This window comes from Dromiciops gliroides, chromosome 6, assembly GCF_019393635.1.
Source record: "Dromiciops gliroides isolate mDroGli1 chromosome 6, mDroGli1.pri, whole genome shotgun sequence".
Taxonomy (NCBI): Eukaryota; Metazoa; Chordata; class Mammalia; order Microbiotheria; family Microbiotheriidae; genus Dromiciops; species Dromiciops gliroides.
The window spans coordinates 210,229,345-210,253,446 of NC_057866.1; the positions used below are offsets into that span (position 1 = coordinate 210,229,345).

The following is a 24,102-nucleotide window of genomic DNA, read 5'->3' on the forward strand; positions in this document are numbered from 1 at the left end:
GGCAAGAGAAAAATGGTTGGATTTGGAGTCTGAAGATTTGAGTTGGAATTCTGGCTCTGACTAGAGTAAACTGTGGCTCTCGGTTTCCTCATTTGTATAAAAAATTGGACTTACTAAGGATCCCTTTTAACTCTAGCTTTATGATTCCATAAAGTGTCATCAATTATGAACCATTTAAATTCACTAAATTCCTTATTCTAAAAAAGAAGGCTCAGTATTCTGGACATAATAGAATAAATTCAAATTCTGAATTCTGAATAATTTGTATTTTCTCCAGTGGTTTTAAGCTGGAGGTGGAGGTGGAGATGGAAAGTTTAAATTAATTTCTCAACAAAATCCTTCTGTTCTTATGTCAATGAAATTACAGTTTCTGTGCCACCTTTTAAAAAGTTGCTTTGTGTTTTGGGACATTTTTTGAGAAACACTGTACATCTCTTGTAGCACCTTGAGGACCCATACTGCAGAGATAGTAGTGACTTAGCTTCATTATTGCAGGAATTTCCCACAGTACTTCAGTCTGTAAACAAAGAAACAGATGAGTCTTGCTTTGACGATTCCATAACTGGGGTTTGAGTAGGAATCATTTCCTCAAAGGAGTAGTTTGATTTGTGGGGCTTATTCTTTTTTCCCTTCTACAACCATGTTGTTGTTATTTTCCTTTAAAGCAGAAGGAAATCATTAAAGCCAAAGGGAATGCTCGAGTGGATGGGGGCCAGTTCCCATGACTAAATCTTCCCATTCTGGCAAAATTAACAAGATAAATCTTTATAAAAAGATTTTCATTCATACATTTTAAATGGACAGTAACTTCATCTTCTTCTGTGCTGATTTTATATTGCAAAGTGTTGCATAAGTCTGCCAAATGTTTTAAAAAATATGTTATTAATCCAAAGTGAGACATTTTGCTTTGGGAAAAAAAAATAATTTTGCTGTCACTGAGTGAATTGCAGTGATTCTCCCTCTTGCTGTGGGAGGCTATGAAAACTCCCAGACACACAGATAGCTGTGGGTGGGATGGTGACTATCTGCTAGAAATGAGAGGCTCCCTTTCCTGGGTTTAATTGTGCTCTGAAAATACAGTGGATGAAACTCTGAGAGGAAGGACAAGAACAGAGCTGAGAGGTAGCTTCTTTTGGCTGTCTTTGAATGGCCCCTGCCCCCCTCCTCTGATGCCATTCTTTCTGCACATTTAGGAGGCCAGTCAGAGAATGGTTTTCTCCAGTAACTAATGCAATACAGTGGGAAGTTCAGTTTTAAATGAAAACCTCTTTGAGAACTTGGAATAGACTATTTTTTGCTTCTGACTTAGTCTCCCTGGCATCTAGTATGGTGACTTGAACTTTTTTTTTTTTTGGTCTGTACCTATTAATTCACCTTTGCACAGAGCTCCCAGTGAGGTGACACCCTCTCACAATGGAGACTGGTAACTGTTAGGCAATTTGGCCTACTGAGAGGTTAGGAGGCTTGTTTGGAGTTACATATTCAGTTGGTGTTAGAGCCAGAACTTGAACTCATTTTTTTTTTCGGACTCCCAGGTCAAACCTCTCTCTCTCACGTCTGGATGCCTCTCCATTAAATCTTTAATGCCCACTTTATTTAGCTTTAGGAAATTTCTAAGTCTCAGCCCCTCTAATATAATGAGCATACAATTCTTCAACACATCCAACTCCAAAGAACTCATATTCCACTCCATTCTGGCCATTAAGAGGCATTGCAGAGAAGTAGATGGAATATTGGGCTTGGAATCATGAAGACCTGGCTTCAAATCCTGCCTCAGACACTTACTATTGTATTATCCTAGGCAAATTACTTAACCTCTGTGCCTCATTGTCCTTAGCTATAAAATGAAGTGTGTGTGTGTGTGTGTGTGTGTGTGTGTGTGTGTAGATTTGATGGTTTTTAAGTCCCCTTCTAGTTCTAAATCTATGCATAGATATGCCTAGGCATTACTTATACTCTAGTCCTCACCAACTCCTGGAACTGCACTGATTACTAAGAAAAAATTGAAATCCATTTCTTTATTCTTCTCAGTTCTAAAACTAAATACATCTTGGCTGTAGGGTTCTGGGCTTAACCACTCCGTACCTTTAGGTAGCTCTCTAAGACTTGCTTGGTTGAAAACTTGCTTACTAGGAAAGAAATTTACTCACTGGGAGCTCTCCATGCAAAAGAACCTACAGCTCATAAAGTAATAGATCTAGAGTTAGAAGAGACCTCAGGGTATTCCAGTGCCCTCCTTCTATAAGTGAAGAAACTGAGGCTCAGAGAGGTCGTTTTTCACGGTTACAAAGGAAATGAGAAGTGAGATCTGAATCCAGAATCTTTGATTCCAGAGCCTTCTAGAGACATAGCTCTTTCTTTCCATTGTAATACACTGCCTCCACTCAAACATTTTTTTAAAAAAATCATAGATAGATGAATAATTTATTGAAGTGGAAGACTCTAAAAAAGAAGTCTGAGAGTGATAAATAATAAAAATTAAAGACTAGTTTTAAAATTATATAAATGCTTGGGGCCTATGATCTCACCACTATGGAAACTTCTACTAATGTAAATTTACAACCCTTTGTAACTTGAGGTCTTATGAAGTTGCCTAGGCAACCGGGATATTAAGGGACCGACCAGTCCATGAACTAATGACTAACCCATGTGAGAAGAAGTACTTGAACCTAGGTCTTCCTAATTCCAAAGTCAGTCCAGCCCTCTCTTTAGTATGCCAAACTGATGATTAAAGCTTAAGCAATAGGAATGGTTTCATGGAAAGAGCACTGGACTTGGAATAAAGAGTCCTCGTTCTTTCTAGTCGTACCCTGCCACTTAATAGCTGTGTGACCTTGGTCAAATCATTTCATCTTTTCAGGGCTTCAGTTTCCTCATCTCTAAGATAGGGCTAGATATGATCATCTCTAGGGTTCCTTGTAATGGTACCAGTATATGATTTCAAAAGCCCCCCTAAAGAGAGTCACAATCCAGGGTACAGAAATTGACTAGTCCCAGGCTGGTTCACTGAGAAAAACCTTTTCTTCTTCTTTTTTAAAAAAATATACTACAAAGGGCTAAGACAAAGAAGTTGTGTAGTCACTCATTTTTCTACTTATGTTTTACATTTTATGAAATAATGTGCACTCAAAACATTAGTATTTAAAATTAGATATTTCCTAAGGAATGACTATTTATCAAAAAGAAATATTCAAAACATTGCTTCCTGAAAAAAGTGGCCTGGAATTATCCAAAGGATATATTGAAGAGTCTAGATGAAGGGCAAACAGAAAAATTTAGCATTGAGGGTCACCATTCTGATTACTTTTAACAGTAATGTTGACAAATAACAACTCACCCTCATATAAAGGTTAAAGTGCTTTGCTCCTAACAGCTTGGTGAGGTAGGTACTATTGTTAGCTCTATTTTAGAGGAAGAGAGTGAAGGTTGGAGACATTAGGTGAATCGACTAGCATCAAAAAGCTGGATTTGAACCTGGGTCTCCTAATGCCAAGTCCAACATTGTTTCTACCTAACACCCTGTCTCTCATAAAGAAAAGGCACAATGAAAAAAAAAGTCATTCTGTTGTTAAACTGTTTGCAAAATATAACATTGTAGTTAGTTACACCCCAATACCTTTTGTCCTGGAAAAAATTAGTAACACAAAATGTCAATAGCAAAACATACAGCAGGAAAAATAGTCCAGCTCTTGTGTTTGTCCTACTTAAACCAAATTCTTCAAGTCGTTCCTATATTTCCCAGTAGCAACCCATGAGTTTTTACTTTATTTTAGAATTTCCAAATATTAAATCATGAAACAAAAAGGAGAACTAATGAAATATCATCACAAATAGAATATCTTTCTTTTATTCTCCAAGAGAAGGAGACTGTTGATGTTGGAGAGAATGTAACACTTTCTTAATATCCTAGAGCAAATTTGGCAGGAAGCTCATCCATTGTTACGCACTTTTAATTGGAATGACCTAATAATTCCAACCCAAATAATGTGTTTGACTTAATGCATGCATGTATGATGAAAATAGGTCTGGGGTTGAATATGACTGCATGTTATGGTTCCTGATGGCAGATCTCAAACAATTAAACTAGAGAAGGCTGATGAAATGTTGGCTCAAATAGTGTTATGGAAACTACTGCACATTTGGTTGTTCAGGAATGTTCCCAAGCCATCTTCTTCTCTCAGTGATTTTCTTTGGTGTTCAAAGATGGGAAAATAGATGCTTGTACTCTGTGTACTTCTAAATTATCAGGCTATTTCAAATGAAAGATTCTTTCTGCTTGAACTTTTCAGATAAATTGTTTCAGTTCTTCATTTCCTTTGCATGTATAGACATAACTCTCTTTTCAGTCAGTGTATCAACTAGCATTTATTAACTACCTACTATGTGTCAATCACTGACTGAGTGATCGTCTTCCAAGGAATGGATGGGGTTTTCCTCTTGATGCTGTTTAGCCTTTTGTCGTTTGATCTTGGATCAAAATTAAGAGTAGCTTTGGTGCTTGAAAAGTGTTTTTCCCATATTTGTGAATTATGCATTCCAGGTACTCAAATAATATTTAACAATGAGAACAGTACTGTTTGATTTGAGGATATGTAAATGTAGGAGAAAGAGAAAAGAATTCTCTTGCTGTATCATCAATGTCTTGCTTTAGAAAATGAACATTGAATTATGTTCAAGGATTCCCAGACAGCATTTCTCATTAAGTGGGAAGTTGCACTAGATTGCTTTATAATAAACCAAATTTTTCAAGTTGTTCCTATATTTCACAGTAGCAACGATGAGTTTACTTTAGAATTTCCAAATATTAAATCATGAAACAAAAAGGAGAACTAATGAAATACTATCCCAAATACAATATCTTTCTCTTATTCTCCAAGCAAAGGAGAATGCTTACAACACACTTTTTACCACTGATGTTGAGTCCTCGATATGTTTAACATTACAATTCTCTGATTTTTGCAGGGTAATAATGTTATGAAAGAAAGATAATTAATATACTTTTCTATTTTAATATTTCATTTGAGTTTTAAAAAGTAGTTGTAACCAGAGGAACGAGCCAAATCATATTAAGATTATGTCTTGCCTAATGTTGTTCAATGGTTTTCATCCATGTCCAACTCTTCATGACACCATTTGGTGTTTTCTTGGCAAAAGTACTAGAGTAGTTTGTTATTTCCTTCTCTAACTCATTTTACAGATGAGGAAACTAAGGCAAACAGAGTAAAGTGACCCACCCAGGGTCACACAGCTAGGAAGTGTCAAATTTGAACTCAGGTCTCCCTCACTATGGGATTGGTGCTCTATCCATTGTACCACCTAGGGGCCCAGTAGTGTACTGGTATTTTGGTGATGTGCCTGAAGTCAGGGCACCATTCTTGTACAGGTTGGAGTTCCATTCTATGAAATTTTATGAACATTTTTCCACACTTTTAAGAATTGTATATGATTTGCAGTGTTCAAAAATAGGCATTCTTATCTGTATAGAAATACCTTCATTAATGAATCCTTTGAGACTTTATATCCCTTGTACATACTCAAATGAATCTGGATCTCATTAAGTTGGATCTTCTCTCTAGTGGTACATAATAATCACCTACCCATGACAGCCACATCCTCCCATAAATACACCACAGGTGAACTTGCACAAAGCAGGCATTTAATTCACGTTTATCCATTTGGTTGAAAAGTTCCTTTTACCCTTTTTGGCCTGAGCATGATGAAGTCTGGAGGAGTTTAATTCTTCAGTGTTAGGTTTGTGGTAGTTGTTAGGAAGGGAGCAGGGACATTTTAGTTCTAAACCTGCCAAAAGCAAGACAAGGCTTGGCCCCAGTTGAAGGGAGGGCTGAATTCCTATGAGTGATGAAGCCCAGTGACTTGGACAGGAGGGAAGAACTATCTAGGTCTGGCCTATATATGGGCTTTGTCCCTAGCTGGGCAGTGGAACCAGCCAGAGAGAGAATGGTGTGCTCACTATGGAATCTCAGAGCCAGGGAGCTCTGAGCCTCCATAGTGAGCATACCATGCTATAACCTGCTTTGCCTGGAGATTTGGATGGGGCAAGGATGGAATTCATATCCTAGAATACAATTACTTGTTATCTAGATAAAGATGATGACGATTAACCAATGACAATCCAATATAATGACCACGTATGTCACTGGAGAACATTTTCATTGGTCATACTCTTTTCACTGCAAATATGTATTTTAAAAATTAATTGGCTACAAGGTCGACTGGCTAGAGCCTTGATTTGGGTAGCGTAGTTTATTATTCATTAACATGCAGTATAGCCTTAGGAAAATAGCAATTCTGTTAGTTGTGTCATCTAAGACATGGAAAATTGGCAAGTCATCATAAATAATAATTCAAATTCACTAAACAAATATTATTTTATGAAGCACCTGCTATGTGGAAGTAGTTTGGCACAGTGTATAAAGAGCTTTAGTTGTGAGGCCAATTATTTAGGTTAAAATCCTATCTTTGAAACTTAACTACCTATCAATGTGACCTTATGATCCCTGACCCTCAGTTTCTTCATGTATAATATGAGGAGTTTGGAAATCCGTAGAGTGAGTCCAAAGGAACCGCGGGGGTCATCTAGTCTAACCTATACACAAAAAGAATTCCCACAATAACATGCCTGACCATGGTTGTCCAGGCTGTGCTTGAAGACCTCCAAAGAGGTCTTAAACTGGTTCTGCCCACTCTTGGGCAGTAATCATTGTTAGAAAGTTTTCCCTGATGTCAGGCCTAGATTTGCCATGTATTGTTCCTGGTTCTTCCCTCTGGGGCCAAACAGAACAAAGCTACCCTATTGTCCACATGACGGTCCTTTAGACAATTACAGAAAGCCATCACATCCCCTTGGAGTTGTCTCATTCTTAAACATGCCCACTTCCTTCAATGGATTTTCTTTTGTCACGGACTCAAGCCTTTCACCATCCTGGTGACCCTTCTCTCCATGCTTTCTAGCTTATCAATATCCTTCTGAAACCATTTTCTGGCGCCCAGGACTGAATGCAACATTCTAGATGAAGTGAGTGGGGTGCTATACAGTGGGACTTTCACCTCTCTATTCTAAGAATAGATCCCTCAAAACAGCTTAAGATTGTATTAGCTTTTTGCACTGCTCCTTCATGTTGCTGACATTTATTGCTCTTGTAGTCCATGGAAATCCCCAGAATTTGGGGGGAACAATTGTTTTCCATCTATGCCTCCCCCATCTTGTTCTAGTGAAGGTGATTTTTGGCACCCAAGAGCAAGGTGATACCTAATGAACTTCATCAGATTCCTCATAGTGCTCCAGCCAGTCAAGATCCATTTGGATTCTGGATCTTTCATCCAGTGTGTTTGTTAGCTACTCCTCCCAGCTTTGTATCATCTGCAGATTTGATGAGCATATCTGTTATTAAGGTCTTTATCCAAGTCATTGATAAAACTGTTAAACAGTACAGATCCAAGCAGATTGAACAAAGTAGGCATTTAATTGATGTTTATCCCATTGGTTGAAAAGCTTCTTTTATCACAGTTGGCCTGAGCATGGAGACACCTGGAGAAATTTTTGTTCTTTAGGGTTAGGTTTATAGCAGTGGTTGAAAAGGCACTGGGAACATCTCAGGTATAAACATGTCAAAAGCAGGTCAGGGCTTACCTCTGTTCAAGGAGAAGGCTCAATTCTCAGGGCTTACCAACTCTACTTATTTGGGCATTGGGAAGGGTTACTCCCTTAGAAATCTTTTGTCATGTTGACATTCATCCATTAACAACTTATCTTTGAGGTTAGCTAGAGGCAGCTAGGTGGCACAGTGGCTAAAGTGCTGGCCCTGAAGTCAGGAAGACTCATGTTCCTGAGTTCAAATCTGGCCTCAGACTCTTACTAGCTGTGTGACCCTGGGCAAGTCACTTCACCCTGTTTGCTTCAGTTTACTCATCTGTCAAATGAGCTAGAGAAGGAAATGGCAAACAACTCCATTTATCTTTGCCAAGAAAACCCCAAATAGGGTCATGAAGAGTCAGACAAGACTCAAAATGACTGAACAGAGGGATTAGGTGGCCTCTAAGTTCCCTCTTAGCCCTAGATCTATGATAGTCTAGGCGTTAGAGATAAAAAAATGAACAAAATGGGTACCACTGACCTTAAGGAACTTAAAATCTAAAAGGGGGTAAGAAGGGAGAAAATAACTCAGTTACAAATAGGTATTATACATAGAATAAAGCAAAAACAAAGAAATAGGTAAATGTGTTATGAAAAATTTGAGGAGGGAAAGATTTTGTTTTTTGGTTTTTTTTTTTTTTAGTGAGGCAATTGGGGTTAAGTGACTTGCCCAGGGTCACACAGCTAGTAAGTGTTAAGTGTCTGAGGCCAGATTTGAACTCAGGGACTCCAGGGCCAGTGTTCTATCTGCTGCGCCACCTAGCTGCCCCAGGAAAGATTTTTAAAAACCTTTAGGATTGGAAGTTGATTTAGCACAACACAGCATACTACAGGTTTAAGAATCTCCCCAGATTATTCCTAGGTCACTTAACTTAAATAAATCAGAGACAAGTGACTGACTTAAAATGTGACCAAGGCTAGAAACCTGGGAGGACCTAGTTCCACACTGGCCTGTTAAACTGCATGTTTTAATGGCCTTCACTTTCCATACCAACACACCTTTGTTTACCAAAGATTAGTATATTTGCACAACACATTTAGAAAAGGCTCTTTCTTCATTGCCTGCCAATGGTATGGGAAAAAAAATGTAGAACAATAGGTTAGTTATCCTTAGACATTTATGCTATGTTAACAAAATTAACATCACCAGTTTTTGAGGGGTGTGGGGGTTGGAGCATGTCATGGCCAGCACCAGCCCCTCCCAAAATTGTAAGCTGGTCAAAGTTTCTTGTTAGCATTTTCAGCCTCCTTTTGGAGGTCTGTTTTACTTTCTGTCCCTCCCTTATCTCAGGAACACTTCTCTCACTGGTTTCTTACTCCATTCTATAAAAACCTGTTATAGGAAAATATATGATAGACCCATTAACAGTGAGGAATAAATGATTAAGCTCTAAAAGGTTCTTCTGTTACTGTTCAATTGTGTCTGACTCTTCATTTGGGGTTTTCTTGGGAAAGATACTGGAGCCTTGCCATTTCCTTCTCCAGCTCATTTGATAGATGAGGAAACTGAGGTCAACAGAGTGAAGTGACTTGCCCATGGTCAAACAACTAGAAAGTATCTGAAGCCAGATTTAAAATCAAGAAGATGAGTCTTCTTGACTCAGGGCTGGCACCGCATTCACTGTGCTATCTCTACCATGTTACCTCTCCTAGGGGTATTTGGATTTAAACAGAGGCTAAAACCTTGGGCTTAAGGAGTAAAGTTTAACAGAGACATTTCAGGCATCTACCCCTTATTGAGAATAGCCTCCTCGGTCCCTTAAATCTCCCAACACAGATAGCAAGAAGCCTACTCTCACCAGGAAGGCCAAATCTGACTTTTGCCTGACAACTAAAGAAAAGCAAGTTATTTAGCCTTAAGGGACTTTTTCTGCAAAGGAGAGGATTGAACTGGAATGTTCTCATCTCATCCCCCGCCCCTCACCCCCAATATCAATTTCCTCATGGTAAGAGCATGTAGTCAGTGCAGGGAGCTCTCTCTGAGTCAGCAGGTAAGTCCTAGCAAGTTTTCTGATGTGCAAGATAGTGAAATGACTTTCCTAGGGTCACAGTGCTCTTTTAGATGACAAGGTAGTATTTGAACCCCACACTTCCAGTCTTTAAGTCTAATACCCTATTCTGTATAATGTTTGAAGGTAATCACTACCTTTAGAGAGCATTCTGTCTTATTTTATTTTAATTTAAAATTTTTTGTTTTGTTTTGTTTTTTTGGTGAGGCAATAAGGGTTAAGTGACTTGCCTGGGGTCACACAACTTGTAAGTGTCAAGTGTCTGAGGCCTAATTTGAACTCAGATCCTCCTGAATCCAGGGCCAGTGCTTTATCCACTGCACAACCTAGATGCTCTGAGAGCATTTTAAAAATAAGGACATACAATATTTATCCCCTTCTTTCTAACTTGAGAGGAGCTGGTTCAGAAAATCTTTTTTAATGAGATTTGTACTGAATGCTACAAGTGAGATTTGGGTTGATTTCACTGGGCTATGGCACTTCTGCACTGAAATGAGAATCAGATTATTCAACTCATTTATCCCATTTAGCAAGAGTGGTTGTAAAAGAAAATTATTTGTCTTTTATAATCCAGCTGCACAGAGAAGGGCAGAATGTCATTTTTGTGACTGTGTTTACTGGCATCCGTGGCTAAGTAGCTATAAAAATGTCAGGAATGAGAGTTACAAATAATTAAGTGAAATGAGAAGCTGATTGGAGGCCTCTACATGTTTGCACTTCACAAGAAATAGAACTGTCTGATGAAAAATACTATGATGTGCTTGTAGATTTTATATTTTTTCCTTTTTCCCCCCTTTATAACATTCACGGCTTTTATATGTTTTTATTTCCCAACCAAATAGAAGCTTATGTGAGAGCACAGATTCCTTTAGTTTGCTTTTTGTAAGGTCCTTGCATAGAACAGACAATCAGGGCAGCTACATGGTACAGTGGATAGTGTACTGGCCTTGAAGTTGGAAGGACTTGAGTTCAAATCTCACCTCAGACACTTACTAGCTGTATGACCCTGGGCAAATCACTCAATTCCAAATTGCCTTAAATATCTGGGGCCATCTCCAGTCGTCCTGATGTATATTTTGCCACTGAACCCAGATGGCTCTGGAGGAGAGAGTGAGGTTGGTGACTTTGCACAGCCCTCTCTCACTTAAATCCAATTCAGTGCAAGTCATGACATCACCCCGATGTCATGGTCCTCTTTGAGATCAAAGAACAAACAATAGAGTCAATAAATGTTTGTTGAATTATACCAAAGATGACTTTAAAATCTAGCCAAATTTTAAAAGCATATGTAGATACGATATCTTCTTAAGCCAGAATGGTTTTGTGGTGATAAGCTCTGTTCTGGTATCACTTAGTAAAATACAGATTGTTTAGTTCAGAAAGGAAAGACAGATACCTGCTCCCTATTCAGATGATTTGCTTTGATAATTTTTAAACCTTACTTTGTTACTCCAGTGGCTCTGCTGGGGAAACTCCTTCCACCAGAACAGATGGGAAGTGAACTCTGCCTGTGTGGGTTTTGTTCACATTTTCCTATAAGTCCTCCTAACAGTCCCTACCCATCTGAAGGCCTTGCTAGGGCCTTTGAACATTTCTTTGGTACCAGCACAGCACTAGAAATGTCTATCTCTTCTTCAGTCTTGCTATATGACCAGCCCAATGCTTTTTTTCTGAAGATGCATTTCTTTGTTGATATATTTAATGAGGTTGTGCAGTGGATAAAATGCTGGGCCTGGAGTCAGAAAGACTCATCTTCCTGAGTTCAAATCTCATCTCATATACTTGTTAGCTTTGTGACCCTGGGCAAGTCATTTTGCCTCAGTTTCCTCATCTGTAAAATTAGCTGAAGAAAGAAATGGCAAACCACTCAAGTATCTTTGCCAAGGAAATCTCAAATGGGGTCATGAAGTGTCAGACAACAGCAACGCTTTTTGTGAGTAAGCGATCATTAGTAATAAGCCAACTTAACACTCACTGTGTGTCTCTCCATTGCCCTTTGACAACCCAGAATTTTAATTCTTTAGGGATAATGATATTCTAAATTTTGCAGCCAGATGGAATCCCTTGGAGAATATTGTGACTGAAAATATTTTTGTTAGGACAGGGAGCAGGTGGAGATTGGTGAAGGCACAACACATTTCCTAAATACAGTCTGTTTCCTCTTCAACTCTGAGCCCAACTTGTTGTCCATCTATATAATCTTTGAAAGGAACTAAACTATGGTGCTAGTCCAAGAAATAAGAACAAATGGAATTACTCAATAGGCTGTCCATCCACTTGTACCTTAAGATCAAGGCAATAGGCAGGCATTGTTGGTGTCCTTGGTTTTTCTTGCATAAATTGCTATATTTATCTTTTTTCAAGGGGCACTGCATTGCATTGAAGTAACTTTATAGTGTCTTGGGACTTAATTGCAATCAGCATCTCATTCACAAACAGGAGTACCTGGAAGACCTCATCATCTATAGGGATCCCTTTTCCATTTGGAGTCTGCATAGACTACCCTCTGATAATGTTTTGCATCACAATATTCATAATCAGAGGTTTGTCACTTACTCTGTGATTGCATCTATCAAAGAATCTTGTATAGTCTTAATATATGGATGAGAAATATCTGTTGGAAGAGCTCTTTAAGGCTGCATTTTATCTTATTGAATTAAAAAATGGTTTTTTTAAATAATCAGCAAACACTAAATGCAATGAGATTTTGCAATTTTTTACATTTTACAGCCATTTATATGACTGTGAAGAAGGCTTCTGCTTTAGAAAATCCTTTCCAAAAACCAGCTGTTGCACTATCAGATTTTCATCAAGAATGCTTTTGATAGATTCATTCTTTAAAAAGTTTTAGAGAGACGAGAAGGTATGTGATACAGTGGTTGCTCATTTTTGCCTTTTTGGGGATGATGTCATCTGCGATTTTTTTTCCCTCCATTGCTTTGGTATCTGTCCTTAGATAGCTTGAAAAATCCCATTTCACTGCTTTGAAAGATGTTACTTGCAGTATGAATTTCTTTTATGTTTATTTTTTTTGGTTCCACTACTCTTCATGAACTTCTCTAAGTACCATTTCCTCTTTCTCAGATGGGATGAAGTGTCATGTTCAAATATGGTGGTTCCATTGATCTCAATTATGAGAATATATTACAATCCTGTGTTGTGTCATTTTGCATCCTTCAGATTTCATCTATAGATTCTCTTGAGATGATCGGGAGTGCTTGGGTTTTGTGCAAGTTTTTCCAGAGATTTATTTCCTTTCTATTGGTCTTATTTCTTTGTTAAATCATACCAGTCTTGGATTTTTCCCCTTCATCTATAATATTTCGTTTTGGCAATATGATGGTCTCTAAAGTATATTCCAAGTCTCCATCTATGATCCTGTGATCTCATCTGCTTTCAAAGGTTCAATTGTCATCTCCACAAAGGTGACTGTTTCCAGTTTCCTCTTTTATTTTCAAGAAGAATTGTCTTCTGGCTTAATTTATAGTGAAAATGTCAATATTGATTTGGTTCTTCTAGTTTAATGTTAAATTGTTGGTCATTGGATGAAGAGCTCACATTTAGAGGAGTACCATGCATTGCATCCATCCATCTGTCCATGCATGCATCCATCTATCTATCTATGTATCTATCCATCTATTTATCTAGGCCAACAATAGATCCCAGCCCAGGCCTCATTTTGCCATTGTTTGGCTTCTTGATGGTTCAGGGTGGGCCTAAATAGTACTTCTATCTCTTTAAGTCAGAAACCCTGAGGGTCTTTCTGTCCACCCCACCCCCTTTATCTATCAAAACAATTTTTTTTCTAGGTAAAAGAGGCCATCTCCAGTTGTCCTGATTATATATCTTGCCACTGGACCCAGATGGCTCTGGAGGAGAGAGTGAGTGAGGCTGGTGACTTTTGCCCTTCCTCACTTAAATCCAATTCTTTGCAAGTCATGACATCTATCATGGTCCTCTTCAAGAATGAAGGACAAAGAACAACAACAACAATAACAATCTCTCTCTCTCTCTCTCTCTCTCTCTCTCTCTCTCTCTCTCTCTCTCTCTCTCTCTCCCTCCCTCCTTCCCTCCCTCCCTCCCCCTACTCTCTATTCTTTATCTCTCTCTACATACCCACACATACACATACACATACATACTTTGAAAATTGATTTTCTTAGCATCCTGTGTTCCCTCTTTCTGCTTTTTGCTATTGTAGTAGTAGAAGGAGGCCACATCAAATGTTGAACCATTTATATTTTTGTATTTGATGGGTTGCCGTGGCCAGAGAGGCTGACCTCTGATGATAAACATTTCTGTCCTTAGTCAGCCTGATCTTAGAATAACAGATGCAATCTATAGCCAGTGCCACACTGAAAATCTTCCAGTTTGGTTGACATTTCCAGAACTTTCAATCTAGTGGCATAGCCTTCAAGAAGTCCAGTTCAGCCCCATGTCATGACAGAACATTGGAGTAAGAGTTTTTTTGTGAGATGTGGGGGTGACTTCTGATGTTTTACTCCACTTCATATCTATTCACATTGTGGATTCCTTTGATCAGAAGGGAATGTTTGAAAGGTTTAAGAATAAAGGAAACATTTTCATTCATTCAATATCATGAATGATGTAAACAATTCTAAGAAAAGTAGACCACACTTATAGACTCTTTTAATGACAAAATACTTAAAGTATACTCTATTTAAAAACAATTTCTAAGCATACAAACTTTGATTAAAACTCACAATGTGAGTTGATTAAAACTCACAATCAGTCAGGTGTTAGTGTAGGAAATGTTTTATAAGAAAGAATTTAAGATAAATGGAAAACCCATAGCAAATGAAAAGTGTCAATTAAAAAAAATATAAAAACCCTCACATGAGATGATGAGCAAAATGCCAGCATCATTTACTCTATAGTTCATACCTGGGGTTCAGATTCTAAGTTGATTTTGAAAGGATGTGCTTTCCCATCTTCTGAAACTTGTGGAGACCATAAGCGAGTTTCTGCCCTGTTAATAAAATAAAATAATTAAACCCCATGCTTTTAGAAGTTATACTTCCCTTTCCTGAACAATGATCAGATAGTTCTTTCTTCCTTACAGTTGAAAACTAACATTATAACTTCCAAGGATTTAATAAAAATGACTCCCCCTATATCTCACCTTATTTTTCCTGTAGAAATAATGCTATATCTTTTTTTTTCTATCATCTGATATGCGTCAAGATTTTATCTGATGCTCTTATGCAGATTCTGGGGTAACTAGTTCCTAATTGCACATTTTAAATTATCTGGGAGTGTAGAAAGGCACAGAAGAGAAACCCTTGAGTATTCACTGGAATGGTATGTACACATCATCTCCACATTTTTCCATCTCTTACTTGTGTTGTTCAAGGTCTTATTCATCTGCCCGATGGATGAGTTACTGCTTACTGGTCTGCCATTATGGGAATTGGCTTGGCTTCCATTCTAGAGTTTGCCTAACCTTACTATTCACTTCATCCATCACCTTCTCTACTCAAATGTCCACCACTCTAGTCTAGGCCCTCATCCGATCTCTTGGACTACTCTAATTGCTTTTTATTGGTCTTCTTGCTTCTGGTTTATCCTCTTCAAAGTAAACCAAAATAATTTTCTTAAGGCAAGATTATAGGATCATACATTTATAGCCAGAAGAGAATTTCAAGGTCCCCTAGGTGCAGAAAAGTTAAATGGCTTGCCTATGATCACACAGCTAATAAATATTAGAGATAGAATTTGAATTCAGGTTTTCATGACCTCAAGCCCACAATTATATTTATTATTCCAGTTCTGGCCTTATGCCACTCCTGCACAAAGACCTTCAGTTGCTCCCTATTGCCTCTAGGATAAAATTAGCCTGGCATTTATTATGATCCGACTCCTACCTATGATTCTAGCCTTATTTCATATTACTGCTTTTCAGAATCATCATGTTCCAACCAAACTGGTGCACTAATTTTGCCCTAAACTCTATACCCCATATCCTACCTCCATGCATTCACATAATTAGCACCCCTCTCCTGAACTACCCTTCTTACTTTTTGCTCCCAGAATCTTGATCTTCCTTCAAGCTCAAGTGCTATGTAGCTTGTTAAGCCTTCATTGACACTCTCTCTTTTTAGTGCTTTCTTCTACTTCAAATTTCTGTGCACTATATTTCTTTGTAAACATATCCATACTCATGGAATGATGATATCCTTTAACAGGGAACTTTTTGTCTTTGAACCGCCCCCAATACCTTGCATACATTGTGCTTATTAAGTGTTGGTTGAATTAAATTGTATCAAATTGATTTCTCAGGTGATAAAGACTTTGATGGAAGGAAAACGTTTTTTTTTTTTTTCCTGGATCCACAAGCTAACAGAAATCAATACTGCCAGGCAGTCAGAATATGAAGATAAAGGACAATACCATTCCTACCTTCAAAGAAGTTATAGATTAGTGGGGTAAGTGATATTAATAACAGTATCCTATATTTATAGATAGATAGGTTTATTTTATTTTAATTTTTGAGATCAAGATTTCATTATCTCACAGCAGCTAGATGGTGCAGTGGATAGAGCACCGGCCCTGGATTCAGGAGTACCTGAGTTCAAATCCGGCCTCAGACACTTAACACTTACTAGCTGTGTGACCCTGGGCAAGTCACTTAACCCCAATTGCCTCACCAAAAAAAAAAAAAAAGATTTCATTATCTCACCCAGGCTTGAAAGCATGGTGGCCAACCATGGGCTTACTATTGAGTTTCATGGAAGCTTTGACCTGCTCTGATCTGGACTGTTTTGTCATTCCTTAGGAAGCCTGGTGCCACCCTGCTTCTTTATACGGAATATAGACTAAGCCTAGACTTAAGATGATTTGTATTGTATTTCTACTTTCCTATCCTTCTAATCAACATCACCTTGTGACTACCATACAATAAAAGCTCTATCTAGAAAACCAGAAGCTTCTTCCATTTACTAGTCTGGGAGATAAATTAAGGGAAAGGTTAAGTAGGGTAGATTTATGATCTAATATCCAATTTTAATCTCACAGTTCTGGGAGCTCACCATTTTGATGCCAGACTCACTGTGGATACCTGAACATCCCAAGTAACTACACTAACAGGTTATATAATCATGTACATAAGAGAAGTCACACAGAGGAGTAGGAGAGACTTGAGGAGAGGGATATCACTATTATCTGGAAGGAATTAGGAAAGTCTTCATAGAAGAGCTCAATATTGAAGGACCAGAATTTCAACAGGCAGAGATTTGTGTGTAACCAACCGAAGAGTTACAACATAACCTGTGAGAACGTATCAAAGTGAGAAAGGAAAGGATGAAGTCAAGAAATAATTAGCAGCTCAGTTTGGCTGCCATGTGGAATATATGAAGGGGAGTGCTTTAAAACAAGGCTGCAAGGGTGGTTAAACCCAGATGGTAGTTATGAATAACAGAACAAGGACTTCATGTTGTATTATGTAGTCAGTCAGCAGTCACTGAAAGTTTTCAGAAAGGAAGGGTATGGCAAATGAAGATTTCTGAGAAACAGTTTCTGGGCAAATTATATTTTATTAAGTATGGCTGGCAGATAATCAATAAAATGAGCTCAGTTGTTCTGCATGGTGACTAAAGAGAACTCTTAGGTGGGACCTTGAATACTTATAAAGCCTTTGTAAAAGGAGGTACAGCTGAGGGTGGAAATTAATTCTGGCTGGTTAACAAGTAACGAGAAAATGAAGAGGTAGGCTTCTTCTTCTTTTTTTTTTTTTTTGGGCGGGCAATAGGGTTAAGTGATTTGTCCAGGGTCACACAGATAGTAAGTGTCAAGTGTCTGAGTCCGGATTTGAACTCAAGTCCTCCTGAATTCAGGGCTGGTGCTTTATCCACTACACCACCTAGCTCCCCTGAGGTGGGCTTATTCTAATGAAGGGCTGGGGGACATGACTATGGTCCCTCAGTCTTGGACAAATAGATTTATCTCTACCCAGGCCACCCCCTTCTAGGGTAAACTAGACAAAAGGGGGAAGCCACTTCCACTCAGACCTCTTTGACTAAAACACAAGGGGATGGAATTCACCTAGACTAAAATCTCTTTACCTTTTGAGCACTTCTAAACTTTCCCAGTTGGATAAGTCTAGCCCAAGATTTCATCTCATCATGAGTCCTGCCCGTTACTGGCTGGCAGAACAACCCACAGGGTCTAATCTCTGAATAAGGAAACAGAAAGAGGAAAAACCCCAGTCCCAATTCAACAACTGACTATAAATACAAGAGAAAAATAATAATTTCTCTCAAGAGACATAGTCAGACCTGTACATTCCTAAAATTATTACAGCAGCTGTGTGAAAGAGGAATCGGAGAGAGGAGAGACTAGAGAAATAGAGAAAAGTTAGGGGGCTATTGCAATCTGGGTTAGAAGTAGTAACTAGCATCTGAACTATGGTGGTAGCAGTGAGAGTGGAAAAGAAGGCACAGATTCAAGAGGTATTGCAGAAAGAGAATCATTAGGACTTAACTGATTTGATATACAAGGTGAATAAGAGAAAAGACTGAAAAAATGAATTCTGAGCTTTTAAATTTTCATGATATAGAGAAGAAAAGAGGGAAAATATGTGTAGTGGTGAATCAAACCCTCAATCAATTAATCAACAGGATTGGGTTTATTGAGTTTGAGATGTCAGCAGGACATCCTGTGGTCATATCATATAAGTCCTGGGAAATGCCAGACTGAGCTCAGGAAAGGTTGGAGCCAAATTTAGATTTGGAGATGGAACTGTGATGAAGGCCATTAAAGTTGATGAGATAATTAATGAGAGGAATGTAGAGAGACAATGAAAAGGGGGAAAAGGCTAGTGGCAGAACCTACATTTGTGGGATGGACAGAAGGTGAAAAGCCAGTGAAGGACACAGAGAAGTGGTCTGAGAGGTAGGAGGATGATCAGAAAGGGAAGGTGACATGTAAGCTAAGGACAAAGATAGTACCAAGAAGGAGAAGGTGGTCTACAGGGTCAAACACTATTAAAAGGACAAGGAGGGTGGGAATTGAGAATAGATCATTGCATTTGGCAATTAAGTCCCTGGTGACCTCTGAGAAAGCAGTTTCAGTATAGTGGTAAGAATGGAGCCAGATTGCAGAGTTCTCAGAAGGTGAGTGAAGGTTGAAGAAGTGGAGGCAGTGGATAAAGGTCATGCCTTTTAAAATTTGTCAGTGACAGGATGAGAAATATAAGATGCTAGAATTAACTAAGGGTCAAGGATTGTTTTTTATTTGTTAGCATAATATAAGAACCAGTTAGAGAGGAAGAGATTGACAATGAATTGAGGATGAGAAAGATCAATGAAATCAAAGTCCTAAAGGAAAAGGAGAGGATGAGATCAAGATGCAAGGGTTATCTTGATAAGGATGACTGCCTTATCCTTGGTGACTGGATGGAAAGTAAAGAAGATGGGCAAAGACAGAGGTTTTGAAGTAGAGAGAAGGACAGATAAGAAAACTGAGACCATGTGGCTAATAATTGGAAATTGAAGGGATGCTCATCCATTGGGGAATGGCTAAACAAGCCATGGTATATGATTGTAATGGAATATTATTGTGCTATAAGAAATAACAAGCAGAATGATTCAGAAAAACTTGGAAAGACTTACATGAACTGATGCAAAGTGAAGTGAACAGAACCAGGAGAACACAGTAACAGCAATATTGAATGATGAAGAATTGTGAATGACTTAGCTATTCTCATCAATACAATGATCCGAGACAATCCCAAAGGACTAATGAAGCATACTATCCACCTTCAAAGAAAGAACCAATATTGATTGAACACAGACTGAAGCATGCTATTCTCATGTTCTTTCATTCTTTTCCCTTTATTCATGTCTTCTTGTACAAAATAAATAATGTGGAAATGTTTTATATGATTGCATCTATATAAAAAAATGAGGTTTGGGAGCTTTAAAAAACCCTGAGACCACAAAATCATAGATCTTTAAAGTGAGAAGGGACTTTAGAGGTTAATCAAGTCTCAGTTTCCAATATTGCAAAATGAGTCTCTAAATCCTATGGTATAATTCAAACCCTCCACTTTCTATGGGTCCTAGAAAGATTAAGTTACTAGTCACAGAGATAGTAAATAATGGAGTCAAGATTGAACCTCCATTTTCTGATTCCAAATCCAGGGCTCTTTCCAAGACTATATATTTCCTATATCAGATGACCTCAATCTTTTCATTAAAGTAAAAGGTAAGGTCATAATTTGAGAGAGATCAGGGTAGAGATGGAATTTAGGGCTGGAGGAGACCTGAGAAGGTTTGGAACAGCTGCAACAGGGAATGTGGTATGGAGTTAATCAGTGCTGAATAAAAGGACTGCTATTTATCATTTCACATTTGACAGCATAAAGTTGTAGGAGACTCAGGGAAGCTTCATCCCTTTCTCTAGTGATGCTTCATTTCTTAGGTGTAGAAGAAGACAAAGAATACATGGGGGGTGACCTAGAGTTGGGGACTAGTAGGGTGGGAGCAGCAAAAAGTCACAGAGGAAAGGGATTTTTAAACTGGAGGATAGTACGTCATTGAAATGGTTGACTTTAATCAGTGAATAAACAGTTATTAAGCACTAACTATGTGCTAGGCAATGTGCTGACCACTGGGGATAGTAATATGTAAATATGAAAAAAGAAAGACAGTCCCTGTGCTCAACAAGCTTACAATATTGTAGGAGAAGATATTGCACACACACAAGGAAGCTGAAGAATGGGGAATGGGAGGGTGGAAGGTACCAATGAGGCATGGTAGAAAAGTCAGAGAAATCCCAGAGTAGTGGAGCCAGGTGAGAAAGGAAGAGATATGTGTTCTGAGCTCCCTCCTGAAATGGAGATTTTGAGATTCATGGCTCAGCCCTCCAATTAGAGGGGCAGAGAGTAGTGATGAAGTGTGAGTACCAAGGCTAGTTTAATCTTGCAGGACGATGAGTTTCCCATCGATTAGTTTCCTGGGGCATGGTGGAAGAGTTAGACAAGTCCCAAAGTAGTGCAGTCAGATTGGAAATGAGGAGGGTCTAGACCGGGAGGGGAAGGAAGTAATGCTAGAACAGGGGCAATAGGCAAACAGGGAATACAAAAGAGGATCAAGGGACCAGAGATCAGAGCAAAGGGGACATTCAGAAGTGTGAATATATGGGGGAGATGGAAAGGTGGAAAGTCATGATCTGAAATAGGAATCTCAAAGGCCAAGATCTTAAGGGCTGAGCAATTCTGATCATCAGATCTAAGGCATGACCTCTCCTCCCTCCCTCTCTCTCTCTTTCTCCTATTCCTTTCTCTGCCTAGATACCTAGACACATTCCTTTCTCTCTGAATGTATCTGTGGATTTTTTATATTTAAATGTTCCCTCAGTTTCTGTATTTTGGTGTGTGTGTGTGTGTGTGTGTGTGTGTGTGTGTGTGTGTGTGTGTGTGTGTGATGATTTGAACTACAGGGATGATGTGGAAAGCAGAAGGCTGGCACAAAAACTGGGGCAAGGGGACAGAGAGGATGTTGCTGGCCATGGCATAGGGCAGGGAGAGTACAGAGCAGACAGGAAGTTATACCATAAATCAGCCTCGAGATTCTCATTAGAATGTTGGAGTGATGGCACCTTCAGGAATCCACCTCAGCTTGGCTCCCAGCCCTCTCTCTCTGCACACTGACCCACACATTCATGTCCCCATTTCAGATTCTCTCCTGAAACAGATCAACTTCAGATTCCATTATTAATGGATACCTGTCAATTTTGAGACACAGCTGATGACCTGCTGCCTTAATTCTGTCCTGGGCATCAGCATGAGTCATATTCTCTGTTCCAAAGCCATCTATGGCCAGAATGAAATCTCCAGGACACAGGTTGGCAGCTGCAGCCTTGCTTCCTGGAGTAATCTGTAAGAAAACAAAATAGTCTTAAAATTGATATCCAGCGTGATGAAGGAGATGATTATAGGGTATCCAGCATAGAATGAACTGATGCATAATAAAGTGAGCAGAACCAGGAGAACAATTTACTCAATAACAACATGGTAAAGAAAAAAAAATATTGGTAGGACATTAGAATTCTGATTAATGCAGTGGCCATCAATGTTCATAGGGAATGTTTGATAAAACAACCTCCTAACAGAGGGGTGATGAATGTGGTCAAGGAGTGGATTTATTTTATTTCACATTTTACTTATTTTTTACAAGATTTTTTCCTTTTCTTTTTCTTGGTTTTTAAGGAGCTGGGTGAAGAAGAATGGGTATTAGCAATAGTAATGCACCCCCCCCCAAAAGGGCCACTTTAACATTTTAAAAATTCACTGAAGAGAACAGAGCAATGTTCAGAAGGAAGCAGGCCCAAGCAGGCAAGTTTTGAAAGTAATGTGTAGAATTTGATATATTTGAAAACAAGCAAATGGTGTGAAATGGAGAATCATGATTTTTATATAATATTCTCTTTTTATGTTCTGTTGGAATATGGAAATACTTCTTTTCGGATGATGTTCTAGTTCAGAAAAAAATATTCAGGAATGTTGCAGCTTTTATATTTACATTTGTATTTCAATTCAGTATGAATGCAGACATGGGGTAAAGCATAATTAACTGAGTTAGGAGGCCTGAGTTCTAGTTCTTATATATAAGCTGAGTGACCTTGGGGAAGCTATTTAACCATGCTGGACCTCAGTTTCCTCATTTGCAAAATGAAGTAATTGGAATAGGTAATTGCGATGATTTCTTCTGTGTAGAAAAAGTACCTCTATCAATGCAAATCCCCAAATGTTGTGCAATTTAGGGTGTTAGTTAATTATAGTAGCCAAGAGTCATGTAAGTAATATATGTCAGAAGGATATTTATTTATTTATTTATCTATCTATCTATCTATCTAATTATTTATTTATTTATTGCTGGGCAATGAGGGTTAAGTGACTTGCCCAGGGTCACACTGTTAGTAAGTGTCAAGTGTCTAAGGTTGGATTTGAACTCAGGTCCTCCTGAATACAGGGTTGGTGCTTTATCCACTGCGCCACCCAGCTGCACCCAGAAGGACATTTATTAAAGCAATTTGAAACTACCCACCCCCCCAAATCATCAAACTTTACATGCCCTTTGACCCATCTTTACCATTACTATACCTATACAGTATATAGGTATAGCACAGGCCTATACAGTAAAGAAATCAAAGAAAGAGGAAAAGTACCCCCATGTACAAACATATTTATAGTAGCACTTTTCATCATAGCCAAAATTTGAAATCAAGGGATTGCCTTATATTGAGGAATATGAGGAAATAATGGAGTTTTGGGCTCCGCTGAGCCTGGCCTGACTTTTCTTAAGGTCATCTCAGGGTCAGGAAGTTACCTCACTCAAAACCACACCTACCTGAAAGCCTTGTTCCTGCCAGGGGGTGTGTTCTCTGAACTCTGGCCTCAGCACGTTCTATTCATGGACTGTCCTCAAATCCAGTGAACCAATAGATTTGAGTGATGCTAGCCAACCGGCTTTGCACAATGATTATGGGCAGTCTCTGCTCCTGCCCACAGCGAGCTTGCACAGACATTTGTTCTCTTTTGGCCCGGGAACTAGGTGAGTGCGGACGCAGCCCTCTAGGATTCCCTATTTTCTCTCTTCTCTAGGCTTTCCTATCTTTCAGAGTCATACACGCTCTCTTTACTAATATTTAATATTCTTTAATAAATGCTTAATGCACCCAGACTGGTGCAGTAGCCTTTAATTTCTAAGTAACAAATATATGCTAAACCCCAGATAATTTTCTCTACGTTTGGGACGGTAATAGGGTGACCACATATAGTTTTACTCACCACAGGAATGGCTAAACAAATTCTGGTATGTGAATATAATAGAATATTGTGCCATAAGAAATAATGAAATAGACATTTTTCAGAGCAAACTGGAAAGACTTTTATGAACTGATATAAAATGAGATGAATAGATCTAGGAAAACAATTTCTACAATGATAACAAAATTATTGAGAAAAACAACTTTGAAAGACTTTGGAACTGTGATTAATGCTATGATAAACTATAAGTCCAAAAGAATGAAGATAAAACACATTGTTTGCCTCCTGACAAACCCACAATGTGTAAAGAAACATATTTTTGGACATGATTAATGTGGGGATTGTTTTGTTAGACCACACAGATATGTATTGAAGGATTTTATTTTTTCAGGTTTTAAAAAAATTTGCTCAAGGAGAAGTAGAGACAGGGAAAGAAACAGACAGAGATAGAGACACAGAGACAGAGAAGGCAGAGAGACAGAGACAGAAACACAGACAGAGATAGAGACACAGACAGAGAAGACAGAGACAGATAAGACAGACACAAAGACAGAGACAGGGACAGAGAGACAGACAGTCAGAGAGGACTGAGAGATACAGAGACAAACAGAATCAGAGACAGAGAAAGATACACACACACACAGAATGAG

General features: G+C 38.6%; 1 protein-coding gene across 3 annotated transcripts in view; it reads right to left on the minus strand.

The window, feature by feature from the left end:
- PDLIM3 (PDZ and LIM domain 3) overlaps positions 1-24,102 on the minus strand; it is a 57,970-nt gene that overhangs the window by 19,632 nt on the left and 14,236 nt on the right. For all 3 annotated transcript variants that reach the window (XM_043969668.1, XM_043969669.1, XM_043969667.1), the window contains exons 2-3: positions 21,409-21,560; positions 14,569-14,653 (exon numbers count right to left, since the gene is read on the minus strand). In XM_043969668.1, coding sequence (XP_043825603.1) covers positions 14,569-14,653; positions 21,409-21,560 — 237 coding nt within the window. The remainder of the gene's footprint in view (positions 1-14,568; positions 14,654-21,408; positions 21,561-24,102) is intronic.